The sequence below is a fragment of the Pleurodeles waltl genome, chromosome 8 (genome assembly GCF_031143425.1).
Source record: "Pleurodeles waltl isolate 20211129_DDA chromosome 8, aPleWal1.hap1.20221129, whole genome shotgun sequence".
NCBI classification, from domain to species: domain Eukaryota; kingdom Metazoa; phylum Chordata; class Amphibia; order Caudata; family Salamandridae; genus Pleurodeles; species Pleurodeles waltl.
The window spans coordinates 254,430,278-254,444,989 of record NC_090447.1 but is presented as its reverse complement, the minus strand read 5'-3'; the positions used below and the strand labels follow the sequence as shown (position 1 = coordinate 254,444,989).

The 14,712-nt window shown below is 41.8% G+C and overlaps 1 protein-coding gene across 5 annotated transcripts in view; it reads left to right on the top strand.

Annotated features, from left to right (window-relative positions):
• USP25 (ubiquitin specific peptidase 25) overlaps window positions 1-14,712 on the top strand; it is a 465,144-nt gene that overhangs the window by 93,050 nt on the left and 357,382 nt on the right. For 3 of the 5 annotated variants that reach the window (XM_069204108.1, XM_069204107.1, XM_069204112.1), the window contains exon 4: window positions 12,081-12,204. In XM_069204108.1, coding sequence (XP_069060209.1) covers window positions 12,081-12,204 — 124 coding nt within the window. Of the gene's footprint in view, window positions 1-3,579; window positions 3,630-12,080; window positions 12,205-14,712 lie in introns of all 5 variants that reach the window. The other 2 variants (XM_069204111.1, XM_069204110.1) reach the window with 1 other exon arrangement.

The window sequence follows — 14,712 nt, the reverse complement described above, 5'->3', positions numbered from 1 at the left end:
GAAGGATTACACAGGAATGTGGCCTAAGTAAAAAGCATTACTAACTTCAATTCTACAGAAAAAAATTAGTTTCAATTGCAATTTATTTCGGTCTATATATGTTAAATCATGCGCAGGAATGCATGATAATCGTCATTATTAATTCACAAAAATATAAACCCTGAACACCTTTTCTGTAGTTCTATGCTGGATTCTATCTGGTTTTCAAATCAAATCAAAAATGCCTTTTTTCTTTTTCGGGGTCAAGCCCCTTAAAAACTTCATAAAATATATATTATTTCCGTCTGTATAATAATGGATATGATAAACAAAAATAAATACACAGAAGTGGATTAAAAGAATAACGAATACATGTCCATTGGTACAGTCATCTTGAGAAGTAACGCAATCTGGTATTTCAGACCTCAAGGATTAATACAACCTCAGAGGAAAGGCTGCTTAGTGCACTAACTCAAAACCATTACATTAAATCAAGCAAATGATGATAGACCGCATTGCTTCCTTTGAATCCAAGCAACAGCTTACTACTAAAACTATAACAGGGTTAGTTTCAATCAGGAGAATTCTGGAGGCATCTTTATAATACCTCACACCCTGGTTTAGGCTAATCCATGCCTTCTTTGCCCTTTTGTGCAGTACACAGAAAAATAATAAATGGTCGACATCCTCAACCATGCAATTGGCGAACGTGCAAAGGGCAGATTTGTCAAAATTATGTTTCCAGCTACTGGTGAACTTATTCACCCTCAGAGTGCCCAATTTGAACACAATGAACAGTGTTCGAGCACAGCAGTATGTAATGGCATCCATATATGGTTCCAGAGTGGGCATAGGTTTATGGGACAAGAACGTGTTCGTGAGGCCACCAGGTTTGGAGTTTGCATGGCATACATCAGTCTTATGATTCCAAAATGCCGCTTTCATAGTCTGTCATGGCCTTAGTCTTATTTATAGAAGAGGGAGCGCTCCAGCATATTCCCACTCCTAAATCCTGAAAGTAAGATTCTAAATAAGATAACCAAGGTATTATAGCTTAATTTCGCAAGGCCAAAATTTCCATTAAAGCTAACCTGTAATGTAGTATCTTGGGGGTTTACCACAGCCTGACCCAGAAATGGAGGGCCTTGAAAGCCACTATGTCATCAACCCTTTTAAGTTCTGTATCTGAAAATATGGGGATTGATCAAAGGAGTACTTTGGGGATGGTTAAATAATGACTTTAAACTGTTGTCCTTAGTTGTTAGTTCAGTAGTGATGCCCACATCTCAGATTACTGCTCCATAGACAGCAGCATTTTGCTCATTAGCACAATAGAGCTCAATGGCAGAAGAAGCTCTGTGCAATAGAGTAATTCCACTTTTCAACATTTGTGATTTCCAGAAGCATGATATAGCTATTCTAATCCTGAGGTAGTCAAAGTTGTCAACAAATTGCAGGGATATTCCCTTCATTCGAAAGCCTCCATTAAATGACCTATGACGATTAACCATCATGACCTTGGCCTTGGACGTATTCACTTTCATGCGTTGGTCACAATACTGGCAAAATATATTTAGGGGATTCTGCAGACCCATTGGAGTGCAGGAAACCAAAAGGGTATCATCCGCAAATAGGAGAGCAGGTACTGGGAGCCCTCCCAAGTTGGGAGAGCCATGTATAGAGGTGCAGAGGTGGTTCATCACAGTTTATGTATGGAGAAAACAGAGTGGGGCCCAGAACACAGCCTTGTCGCTCCCCACGCTCAACAGGTGTGTGTGATCTGTGAGCTTCCACCCAACCCCCCACCTCACCTGGGCATTGTATCCTCATGAAGTCTGTTGGAAGTATCATTCCCTGAAAAGCATCCTCCATGAAGCAGCCTGCTGATCATGGGTCTTGAAAGTTCGCCAGGATCACGCTCAATCTTCGAAATCCCCAGTAGCTTTTCTGTCATCCCACCCTACCTTTACGATTTGCTGCTTCATAAAATGAACACTCCATACAAGAATCTCTCTTTATCTGGCCTTCGATGATCAGAAGGGTGTTTTTAGGAGTTAGGAGTGTGTGGAGGCTTTTTAGGGTCAGCGGTGGGTAAGGGGTATGGGTTGGTAAGGGTGGTTGTAGTTTTTAGGGCTGGGTGTAGAGCCTTAGGGTGATTGGGTTTAGGGCTGTAGGGTGGTAAAGATGTTTTTAGGGTGTAGAGGAGAGTAGTGGTAAAGGGTGTTTTCAGGGTTTAACAGTGGGTAGGGGTATAGGGTGGTAAGGGTATTTTTAGAGTTTTTAGGTTGGTTAAGGGTATTTGGGTAGTACGGTGTTTCTAGGGTTTAGGATGGGTATAGGTATTAGGTTGGTAAGGGTGTGTTTAGGGGTGGCTAGGTTCATAGGATTGTAAGGGTGGTTTTAGGGTTGGGTAAGGAAAAGGATGGTATGAATAATTTTTTAAAAAAAGTGGAGATTGGGGGATTGCCTCCCCCCTTCATTTAAGAAAATTTTAAAGTTATAAATAGTTTTAAACAAAGTTGAAGGGCGTTTCCACTAGAAATTAAAATTGTGTGTGTAAATGTGTGTGTGTATGTATATATATATATAATATGCTATATAGTGATGGGTTTAACTTGCCGAAGTATAGATGACCTTGTGTTGTAAAGGCATGCATGGCAAAGGCTTTGGATTGTAAAGGCATGCGTTTTACCGACAAAAACTCTTTCAAGTGGCTTTTACTTTCAAAGTGAAGGGTAAAAAAAAAAAAATGATTCACGTGCATAATCTCGTTATTCCCTTTCTGTCAGTGTTAGCCTGACTTTAAACGTCTGACCTAGCACAGCAGTGGATTTAATTAAAATGCCTGTTATTAACTTCATTTGTTCACTCTGCCTCGAACATGTTAAAAAATGTCCATATTATTTCATGGCAGCGCCATGAGGTAGAGGTTGCCAGACAAAAACTGAATATTTGAGACGCTAATAATAATTTGTCTAACACATTTGCATTCCACCGGTCTTAACAAACTAAACTACTGGACTTATTAAGATACTTTTGGGAGGTTCCTGAAAAGTAATATTGGTGCCACTAAAACGTAGCAAGATAATGTTTACAATTTTTATCCAGAGATTAAATCAATCTGTATTCGAATGGCTTTGTCTGTTGTGGCTTGTTTAAAAATTGAAAAATGTTGCTTGACTAGTCCAGTCTATTCCAGGGCCACTGCAGAGTAACGTGTTTTTTTTCTATAGAAGTTGTCTGGTGAGGCCTACACTTCTAACTGTCGAGCGTAGTCAGCATTTGTGTTCAATGCCCGCACTGCCTTCTGTGGGGCATCCCTAAATTCCATTCATCCATCGACCACGGAGCGGCTGTCCTGATGAGGGGTGACACAAAAAGACTACGGATGAATTTCACAGAAAGTGTGATAATTTTGAACCATAACAGTCTTTTTAACTGGCATTTCTTATTTGTAAATAATTTTTGTGCTGTTGTAATAAGGACAAATTCATTTGGCCGTGTACATACTCTCATTTGTTTGTGTGTCTTCAAAGTAAATGGAGTTTGTATGATAATTCTTATTTGAAAAGCATTTCTATTATATGGTCTTTATTGCAGCTGAAATCGCCTGTGAGCCCGCTTTGATATTGTGATGGATCGGCAAAAAGGTCATTCTTAAATTGTGTTATTGAATAGTTACTCCAAAAAAGTAAATTAAATTTTTTGCACAACGTTCAGTTCTCCAGCATCTTTTGCATGCAAATATGTAACAAAAGCGATATATGGAATAGATGCAATCTTTGTTACACCCACCACCCATACCTTGTTCCATAGGTATACATCGGATTATTCTTTCTAGCCAACAGTGGCCAGGGAAGGATACGTGTTTCTGTAGCTGAATTGTAAATCCAGAACTTAAAGAACAGAGTGCCAGGCCTGTTATTCCTGCTTGACCAAGTTTTTTTAAAACTAGACATTGATTTAAGTATTAGATTCCCACCTGCCCTGAAGTGCATGTCAGAAATTGGTTATTGATTTGAGATGTATGACTCAAACCACCTTAAACACGATATGGTTAGGCCAAAACACAGTTCTGAGAAACAAATTGCTACGGCATAAGCAGCAGACAAGCACCAGAGCAGTGAGTGTGAAGTTAAGAAAGTGTCAACAAATGTAAAGTAAAGAACACAGTAAAACACCCAAACCAATTTAGAAAATAGTAATGAACAAAGACATAACCATCATCAAAATAGGATTAGGCGAACTGGAGCTATGATTTGTTTTTTAGTTTCAATGCAGAAATTTCGAAGAGAAAATGAAACGACATTGTAAACAACTGTTTGTAGTTTACTCCAAACTAGGTGTGATTTCAGGGAGATGGAGCCAGAGGTCAGCTACACTAAGTGGGGCATCCCTTTCAGAGTTTTTACCTTTAGACTTGGTGTCTGAAGTGGAAGAATATTTATGGGGGACAGGGATCAAGTCTGTGTCCAGCAGGTTCTCTCAAAGCATGATACTTCATTGTTGAGCTCTTCCTGAAGCCATCTGTTGAAAGTGTAACAAAGCTGGAATTTGTGGTCACAAAGGATGTTGGATAGATGTGGATAGACCTGTTGGATAGATGTGCTTGCTCGCTCTGTTCCAAGGTTTTAGTGTCTGACTTAGTTACTTTTTTCGAATTCTCCATCATCCAATGGGGCAAGGGTTGATTCTGTTGCCCAGCGGAGATCCATAAGACCGGATGCACTCAACCTCTTTTAAATGCAGCAAAAAACGCCATATGAAAAGAACCTGGTTTTCTTGCATTACTAAGCTGCAATCTTCTTGGGCAAGCCTCAGCAGCTTGTTCAGTCCTCTGGGTGTGGAAAAGATGATGTAAGTTTGCTTGTGTTCTGGTTCGGGGGGACCTAGCCTGGCAGTTCAAGCTGGACTGTGCCCATTGGAGCAGGGTCAAAGCCTTCTCCTCACTTCTTGAGTTCTACAAGAAACTGAAGACCTTGCTCTTCTAGTAAGCACCTTGGGCTCCTCACAAATAGACACCTAACCAAGCCCCTGGATACCCACTCGGGTGATTAGTGGGCTCTACAAATCAGTGTAACACAACAGGGTCAAGACTGATTTGTATATGACTTGGTCCAAACTGAGGTGGAATGGTGTGCAAAATAATGATGGACTGGGATGTAGCCCAGGTAATGAGTAGTGGCTGAAATTAATTCAGTCATTCCATCCATCACTTTTCTTGTATCCTTCAATGTGTTGCTCTAAGTAGGACCGATGCGCCCAAAGTTGTGTCCCATGCACACTATGTCACTGGAACCAAGCTATACCTGGCTGATGATTCCTAAAGTGGGGAAACCGATCCCATTGGAGCAGGGTTTAGACTGATTTGCATATGGGTGGGTCCAAACTGAGATGCATGGTGTGCAAAATAACGATGGACTGGGATGTGGCCAGAGTAATTGCGAGTGGCTGAGACTAATTCAAGCTTTCTATAATTTCTGTATGCTTTAGTTAAGTCACACTTTTCTCCAGATGCTGGGAACATTCCTTCTGGTCAGTCCTGCAGCTTTTCTGGGCAGTATTCCTCTTCTAGGAAATAGGTCTTTTTCCATCCAAGTCTCCTGCAGGGTCTTGTCCTTCGTGGTGTCAGGAGCCCTGCTTTTCCTGCCCATAAAGCAGGCAAAGAGGAGGCCAACCACTTTGCTTTAGAAGGGCAGTTCTAGTCCATGGGTGAGAGCAGGATTCAGGAGTACATGAGTGAGTGCTTTAAACCAGCAGGAACATAAATGCAGCAGGACCTTCTTCAAGTGGTTAACTGATGTTCTGAGTCAGTGGTCGTGGAGGTGCCAGATTTATCCTGTGCACTAAGCAGTGATTGGAGAAAACCTATCACCATCTCCTAACTATTTTATTGCACTCACCCCATTTAGTTTTGCAGCACCTCCCCTTTGTCTTACTGTGAAAGTGCCCAGGAGCCCCTGCTTTGGTATAGGAGAAACCTTTTGCCAGAACTCAGGCCTGTCTTCAGCTCCTTATTTAAATTAGCTCTCCTCCAACTGACTGGTTCAAAACCTGTTCTCTTTCCCATGTGACTGGAGACTGGCTGTCTAGGAAGGTCCTGAGAATGGATATGAGCAGCTCTCCCTGCGATCTTCAAGTAAAGAGACAGCACTAAGTGTGTCCTCTGTTCTGCCAGCTGTTCCTGTCCACTCTCAGCTAATCCCTGCTAAGCAAGCAGCAGTTAATGCCTCACTGTCCTTCCTGGACTCAGAGGTGGGCATTGAGGCATGGCGTGGCATAGAGAGAGTTATGTAGTGTGTCATAGAGTGGGGTAGTGTTGTAGAGTGCCAAATACTGGAGTGGCATAGAGCGGTGTAGGGTGTCAGAGTGGAGGTTCTTGGAGTAGAGCGTCTTGGAGTGGAGTATCACAGAGTGTAGTGTTGTGGCGTAAAGTATAGTGATGCAGATTGCATTGGTTTTGAGTAAAGGGGTGTAGAGTGCACTTGTGTAGAATAGAGTGGCCTTAATTGAAGCTGTGCAGGGTAGACTGCAGTGGTGTAAAGTGAAATGGGGTAGAGTCCGTGGCATAGAGTAGATTGTTTCAGAGTACAGAGTAGATTAGAGTGGATTGGTGTAGAGGGCCATGGCATAGAGTGGAGCGATGTACAGTGAAGTGGTGTAGGATAGAGTGTGGTGTTGAGTGCAGTGGTGTAGAATGTTGCAGACTACAGTGACAAGAGTAATTTGATGCAGACTAGAATAGAGGAATATACATTTCAGTGATGTAGATTACAATGGCGTAAAGTGCAGTGACGTATAGTGAAGTGGCATAAAGTATTGCAGGGTAGAGTATAGTGGCATAGAGTGTAGTGGTACAGAGTAGACTGGTGAAGAGTACATTGGTTTTGAGTAAAGTGGTGTAGAGTGCATTGAAGTGGGGCAAAGTAGAGTGCACTGGCACTGACTGCAGTGGCATAGAGTAGATTGAGTGGAGTGGTGCATGATAGAGCGCGGTGGCGTAAAGTAGAATTCCGTAGAGTGCAGAGTAGATTACAATGACAGAGTGGATTTGCATAGAGTGCATTGGTGTAGAGTGGAGTGGTACAGAGTAGAGAGCAATGGTATGGGATGCATTGTTGCAGAACAGAGTGGCGTCTAGCGGTGCAGAGTGGAGTCATGGAGAGTGCAGTGGTGAAGAGCACGGTGGTGCATAGTAGAGTAATGTGGGGTAGAGTACATTTGAGAGGTGAGGAGAGGCGTAGAGTGAAGTGGCATAGAGTGGTGTGGTGCAGAGTAGAGTGCAGTGATAGTGTGGATGAAGTGGTGTAGTGTGGAATGGTGCGGAAGGGGCGAAGTGAACTATGCATGGTCTAATAGCCTACTACCATTACAGACAACACATCTTCAAATGAAATGACCATTACATTTGTACAGACATACAGTTTTACTGATAACATTTCCACACATTATGGTTTGTGCACTGTATAGTGTTATCTCCTAGTGTATTGTTTTGACTGTATTTAAATATTTGTTTACACCACACTTCAGAATTACCACAAAATGTGCGTCATTTGTGCTTTCTTAATTATGATATATTTTTAAATCTGCACAGTTCATTTACAAACATTTGAATTGTGTTGTGTGCTAGAAAAAAAAATATCGTACAGCCTTCCTCAAACACATCCCTAGTAGCCAGCGTGATTGTCACATAAATCCTCTCACTTTGAAATTGGAGAAAGAAAAGTAAATACTAAGCTCCCTGGAAGACAGAGTCTGATATTTGACATTTCTTTTGATTGCACAGCAAACATGACAAGATAAGAACAAGTTTTAAAGGCCTGTTTACAGAAATTGAGCACTGGTGAAAGGATACAGTAAATAGGGTATGGCAATGGAAGGGGCAAACTCAGCTGGACAGCCTAAAACAAATAGAACCAGCAAATAAAAAGCAAGCAAATGTGAGTTAGAGACCACAAAGCCAATGGTAAGCAGTGGGTGGAATACATTCCCAGGGAAGCTTTCCGAATGTCCCCAAGATGTTGTTAGCAAACCAGACAGCTGTGCTGTCTGGTAGGTTCGACCTTAAAAAGGTCTACCTAATTTCAATTGCTGTTCCCTAATTGGCTTTTGGCAATTTGGACAGAACATATCTAGTCAGGAGTCAATTATTTTCACCTTTTAAGGAGTGTTGCCATTTTATTCATTAGTTATTGTATAGCCTAAAGATTAAGACAATACATTTATAACTTTAAGTGTATGATTTCTAAATTAATGACTCCAACTTGTTACGATTTTTAGGTTCTTAAACAGTAGATCGTTTGAATACTAACATTCTGTTGGTATGATGACTATTGACAAGACATTTAGTTATGTATACAAATGTGTCTAGCTCAAACATATACAAACCTGAAGCCAGCACCATCCTGGAGTGGGAGATGCAGATCCATATCGTGCCAATAGGCTACAAAATTATGGCCACAAGTCAGATGGGACATGAATTCCTGCACAATGGAGGCAGATTCAGATATTAAGGTTTATGCAAAAGTAGTTCTGATACAAAACTTGGTATACCCTTGTTAACCAAACTCCAAATGAATAGTGGGATGGTGCATTGGTCGAGCTCACATACTGCTCCATCAATAAATGTGTAAACAATGACCCATAGGCACAGGGTCCAAACTAGCGATAGTAGCCAGATGGCATGACAAACAGCATGACACTTGGACGCCATCTTGATAAATTGATAAATATATATATTTTTTACATACTAAATATACATAACCATAACATCTATGTGTGGGTGATGTGTATTGGTAAAAAAAGATACAAAAGTACTGAAGTAATGTGGGTGCCACTTTATAGTGGCTGCTGACCATCCATCTTGAAATGTGTATACGGGTAGTGTATTGGCACAGAATTAGCTCAAAACCCAGAACATGCCCAAGAGCAATGCATATTACTCCTATAGGATTATATAAATGCCCTTGTTCTACAGGCACCTTCTTGTAATGGTTATTGTTAGGTAATTCACTGATGTGAATAAATATATCTAGCACAGGCGTGTACACAAAAAAAGCTACCACCATCCTTGAGTGGCTGATGCAAAACTTTCATGTACCAAGAAATGACAATCTATTGCTAACAATCAGGCTATATATAATAGCCTGCATGATCTTTGTAGTGTAATCTAAAGTTGCATGCCAAGAGTACCCAAGGAGGCATAAATATTTGGCATGACCTAGTGTTTTAACAGTATATAATATGAGTACTTGTTTACAAGTCATGCTGATTGACAAATAACAATGAGGCCCCACGTAGAGTCCACTAAATCTCCCAGATGTAAGACATTTTGCAAAAAGAGAGTAGTAATGGTGTACCTTTATATTCCGAAGTGTAAATTGATGGTGTGACAGAGCATTGGTCCGATGCCATTGTGAAGGGAGTTTGTATACTGCACATTTGCACAGATGAAAGTACTCAGTGGATGGACTCATAACGAATTCTATTTGAAGAATCAAACCCTTCATAGTTAGCTGTCGGATTCAAATTTCTTTCGACCCTTTTGTTCGGGTCGGCTTCAACACAAGGGCCACCTTCCAAGTTCTGCAGAGAATGTTCAGAAAACCCTACGCTCCAGACGTGACCGATGCGTAGCTCACCTCATGGATTTGGCAGCGCAGGTGGAAAACTCTGCATATAAAGAGCAGCAGCTAGAGATTGATGGCGAAGAGGACGTTCCCGTAGTGGCAGCATCATCTTGAGCAGCCCGTACTGTTGCTTCCGAGGACTCCAGTCAACATGAGGAGGAAGACTGGGATGAGTTGATGATGCCAACCCTGAATTCCATGGAGGTCAAACAGCATCTACATCGGGACCCAGGACAAAGATAACGCCAAAGGCAGTAAGTACCGAAGGCCCCTATACCACCACACTTAGCATGAGACTACCCCTACAGCCCTCCGACCATTGACTTAGTGTGCTACAGGCTACTGGTTCTGGCTGACACCAAGACCATGCCTTGGAGCTGAGACAGGATGAGGCTGTGCTCAGTTCCAATCAGGCTCAATGCCATATGGGTAGGCATGGAGGGGACATGCAGCCGTCGCAGCTTCTGCAGCCGTCAGCACTGACAAAGCAATCAGTGCCTGCACAGCCTGTGGTGCTGACAAAACCTTCCATGCTACAAATTTCGTTGGGGTGGACAAAGCTGACCTGACCAGGCGGACGGCGTCCACGCAGCTTCCTTGTCGGAGCAAAGCCGTGCATTGACTCCAGAGAAAACATTGGAGCCGCCTCACATGTTGACACTGAAGAAGCCATCGAACATCCTACGCCCCTCTAAAGCATAAGAAGAAAAAAACTAATAAAGACATCACTCCTTTAAAAAAAAAAAAAAAAAAAAAAAAGTAAAACCACAAACACCCCGGATACAAAGAGAAATTTCTTGAAAACCTTCAAGAACCAATGGGCAAAAAACGTTCTTTGGAGGAGGAACATTTACTTGGGAGGGTCCACAAAAGAAGGATGGACATTGGCTTACCACAGTCTTCCAAGGAAGAAGGGCATTACACATAAGGACACTACTCCTATGCCACTTGACATTACATCACCACCACACCAATCTTACCATCATCCACACATTCAGATGATGTAGACACAGGGAGCCTTAATCATTTCACTGATGACAGACTCACAGGGAGCCTTGTCCAAAGCCCAAACCCTTGGGATGCATGCAGTGTTGTACTAACCGATCCAGACATGGAGGTGCCAGTCCCAGCTAAAGCATCACCGCCTGACAATGCCTCATCCTATCAGTGTTATTCAGCGTGCTGCTGAATGCCATAAAGTCCAGATGCCTACTACGGAGTAAGGAACCGACTTTTATGTGAGACACTCTCCAAGACAGACTGCTCCGTTCAATACTTACCAATGATTGGATCAATGCTGAAAGTCTCCACAGCGATATGGTCGTGACAACTGCAGGGAAGAAGGCAGCCTCCCAGAGTACTGAAGACACGACTCTTCCTAATAAGGAGAGTAAACTAATCAATGCAGCAGGTAAATAGTTTGCAGTGGACCATGCAAATCATTGGTGTTTAGTCAATGCAGTGAGTTTGCCATCACAATATAACAGGGCTACTTGGGGTGACATGGAAGATTTGCTACAACATCTCCCAGAACAGTACAAAAATAAAGGAGAGGAGTTAGTCAAAGAAGTTAGACAAAACTCTAATTCAAGGTGCAATAACACCTGCTTAATATCCCACCTGCTTAATATCCCATTTGATGGGGAACATCTCTTTGTCCCAGAGGTAGACTCCCTCTTACAGAAAATAAAATAGGACACAAACTGCAACATCCAAGACGGAACTGCAGTCCACTAATACACGTCCGCATACCTTTCGCAAATATCAAGACAGAGGCCTCCAAAACAGCCACATCGGACAGACATATAAAAAGCAGCAGCAAACATATCACTAGCAAGGTGGTAAAAGTTACTACAGAGGGGGCTTCAAGGCGGGTAATCAAAGTGGCAGAAGTAGGGTAACTCCTGGCATGGGAGCCTCCACCTCCAGTGACTTGCCAGACATTCTCCCCTCATACTTTAAAAAATTGGCTTACCCGGCACATCGCTGGTGCCTCAGTTTTATGGTAAGTGGACGTCATTACCAGTTCAAGGTTCTGCTATTCGGGGTGATGACCGCCCCAATATGAGATGTAGCTGGAGTTTGATTTGAATGCTTTCGTAGGTCTCGAACAAAAGAGAGGAGTCTGAGTCTCTTTTGAATCAGGGAAGAATATCAGTCCAATTTCGTGCAAACTGTTCCTAAGTTTCCTTGACTTCACAACTGCATGTGTACTCTATTTCCTAGTTCAACTGTACCCTGAAGAAGGAAATGTGACTTCAAGGTACACATCTATATAGGGTATGGATTTGCCAGACAATGAAATTGATTCTCTCAAGGGTGTCAAATGCTGTTTTAAATTGCATATTACTAAATTAAATCAGTTTGTCACAACCTTTATGTATCACTGAGCGTTCTGAGAACATCATTTGTATGTGAAGCTCAATTTGTTACTTACGTATGTATATACATATTTGTTTTTGTACATCGTAGATGTAATTGACCTCACTGGAGATGACAAAGATGACCTTCAGAGAGCAATTGCTCTAAGTCTAGAGGAATCGAGCAGAGCGTTCCGAGAAACTGGAATAACTGATGAGGAGCAAGCCATTAGCAGGTAAAATCTTCTTGAAAGAATCACATTTTCTTAAATTGTCTATTATAATTTTGTGCTCTTCTTAAACTGTTTGCCTTTGGAAAAGTCTTGGTCTGTGTATTTTTTGTTCCACACCGTGAGATTTGAAGCTAATGGGAAAAGTTGGTAGCTCTGTAGCCCCAGGGGTGATTTCTGTTAATTGAAGCTGTCAGATCATTTATTGGTCCAAGGGCCTCATCAAAAAGTAGACTTGATTTGGCTCTGGTATTTTGTTGTTGGTCCCGTGTAGGATGGCACAGTTTGCAACATTCTGGTCTTAAAACTGACCCTTCACAGCAGAAGAACTTGTTCCGTCCTAGTCTTCTGGGGTAAAGTTTGTATTTGCTTTCATCTGCTTCAGTGCATGGTGCCAGACTGTGTTATACATTCGGGAAGGGTAACCATGACTTGTTATCGGATACCTGTAAAATGCCACATGCACCATTGCACTGCTTCAGGATGCTGAGAGGCGAAAGATGATAGTTGAGCAAGTAAACACATGACTGAAGAGGTGTGTTTTATATTGTTGCAAGACCCTTGTGGTTTGACATGGATACGGTGAACAGATGGTATGGAAATGTGATCTAGAGACTTGGACAGTGAACTTCAAAAGATTTTTCTCCCTTTCACCTGCTGTTTCTTGTGTTTGGGTGTTGAAAGTACGATGGAGGCAGATTTCAGGTGTCTTCTGAGTATGTACCTTTTAATATTAAGTCGGGAATCAAGATGTTCAGCAGATATACGTTTGGTCCTTGATGCAGGTCAGCAGAAGATGGCATGTGGCTATGCATCTTAATATCCTTAATAGAATACAAGCCATGTAGTTTAAAATAAAACAGGGAAACCTGGAATTAAACCAACGTTGGCAGTAAGCAAATGTTAGTATTAGGACTAACTTATGGGAGAGTACAGAAGCAAGTGGAAGGCAAAAGAGTTTATACAGCAGCGAACAGGAGGTAATGGCATGACCATGGCTTTGTAACTCTTTAAACTTGCAAAGGTGACTTAACATTTTTTCCCCTAAACCTTAGAAAAATGTTCATAGAGTCTTGGTGAAATGGTAGTTGGTTCCAAAGTGTTGAAGCTTCACATAAAATATCCTACAGCCAAATGTGTTGAATCTGCTTGGCCCGCACAGGCTAAAGGAGGCTGTTCTGGGATGCTTTGGAGACTGGTACAGGAGGATATCTTTTGTGCAGTATATTGGTTCATGGCCCTGGAGGGAATTGTGGACCAAGCAAAGGGGTCTTAAATTGGGACCTCACATTCATGGAGAGCCAACGTGATGTTGTGAGGGTCACTGACATAGCTATGATATTTGAATCTAATTTGGAGTCGAGCTGCATGTTTTGGAGACTTGTTTAGAGTCTACCTAGGGAGCCTAGTGTAGAGTATTACAATAGTCACCAATACAAATAGAGGCTGGTAATGAAACACTTGTCTCACCAGCACACAAAAGAGTACTATTGACTTTGCTGTGCTTGGGCCTTGTTGCTGGGGTGGTGGAGTTTTGGGTGCTATATTTCTTTGATGGCACCTCTTATTTTTAGCTTTTGAGTACTTAGCTGCTAACTCGTCAGCCCATTTTCCAGTGTGGAACTTGCAGCTGGCCCAGGACCAGATTTTGGTCTAGATTTCATTCGTTGGTGTCCCTTGCCCTCTTTCACAACCACTTTGCTGGAAATTAGTTTTTGCTAAAGGCTGTTAGCGCGTCGATCCTTAATAGGTAAACTTAAAGGGGATGCGTTTAGGTCGATGAACCTTTTGACTTCTTTAAGATGTTCTTACCATAGCTCCAGAACAGAAAATGATAATCAATACACAATAATCAATAATCATTAGTCAAATCAATAATCAATGGAGTCAGTAATTGTCACGTACCATGACCTTTCAGCCATGAATAACCACACCTTTAGTAAAAGTTTAGTCATTTTATAACCCTTATATTAACAACGCTAAAGTCATGTAGATTAATCTCAATATCAAGTGAAACACATATAAGAACAGTACTGGTTGACCAAAGCGAAGAAAGGAATGCAGTCTAGTCAAGGCTTCAATCACAACACATTCTAAGGCAACAGTGCAAATCAATAGTAGAGTCACCTGCGATAATGTTATATGATACATAGAATTCAGCAAGATAGCTTGTCAAACATTTGTCCCTGCAATTTGTCAGTCGTCATGTAGATAGCCTCAACTAACCCAGATTAGCATCAGCAGTGGGGGCTTCATGCAAAGCAATTTAGAACACAAATTTAGAAGAACATCTAGCTAAAGAAACTAATCAAGACAGCGCAGTTGGTACCTAGAAAGAAAAGCCATAAAAATGCATTTCAGTCATATTGTCATATCTACCTATCCACGGTATAGGTCAGCAAGCGGAATCAGTCTTTGTCCTCAGGTCATCAATCGATCAGCAAAGCATCAGGCTCTCAGCCAGAGAGTATGAGCCCAATGACAGAATCTTGAATCTCTTCTTCTTCCAAAGTC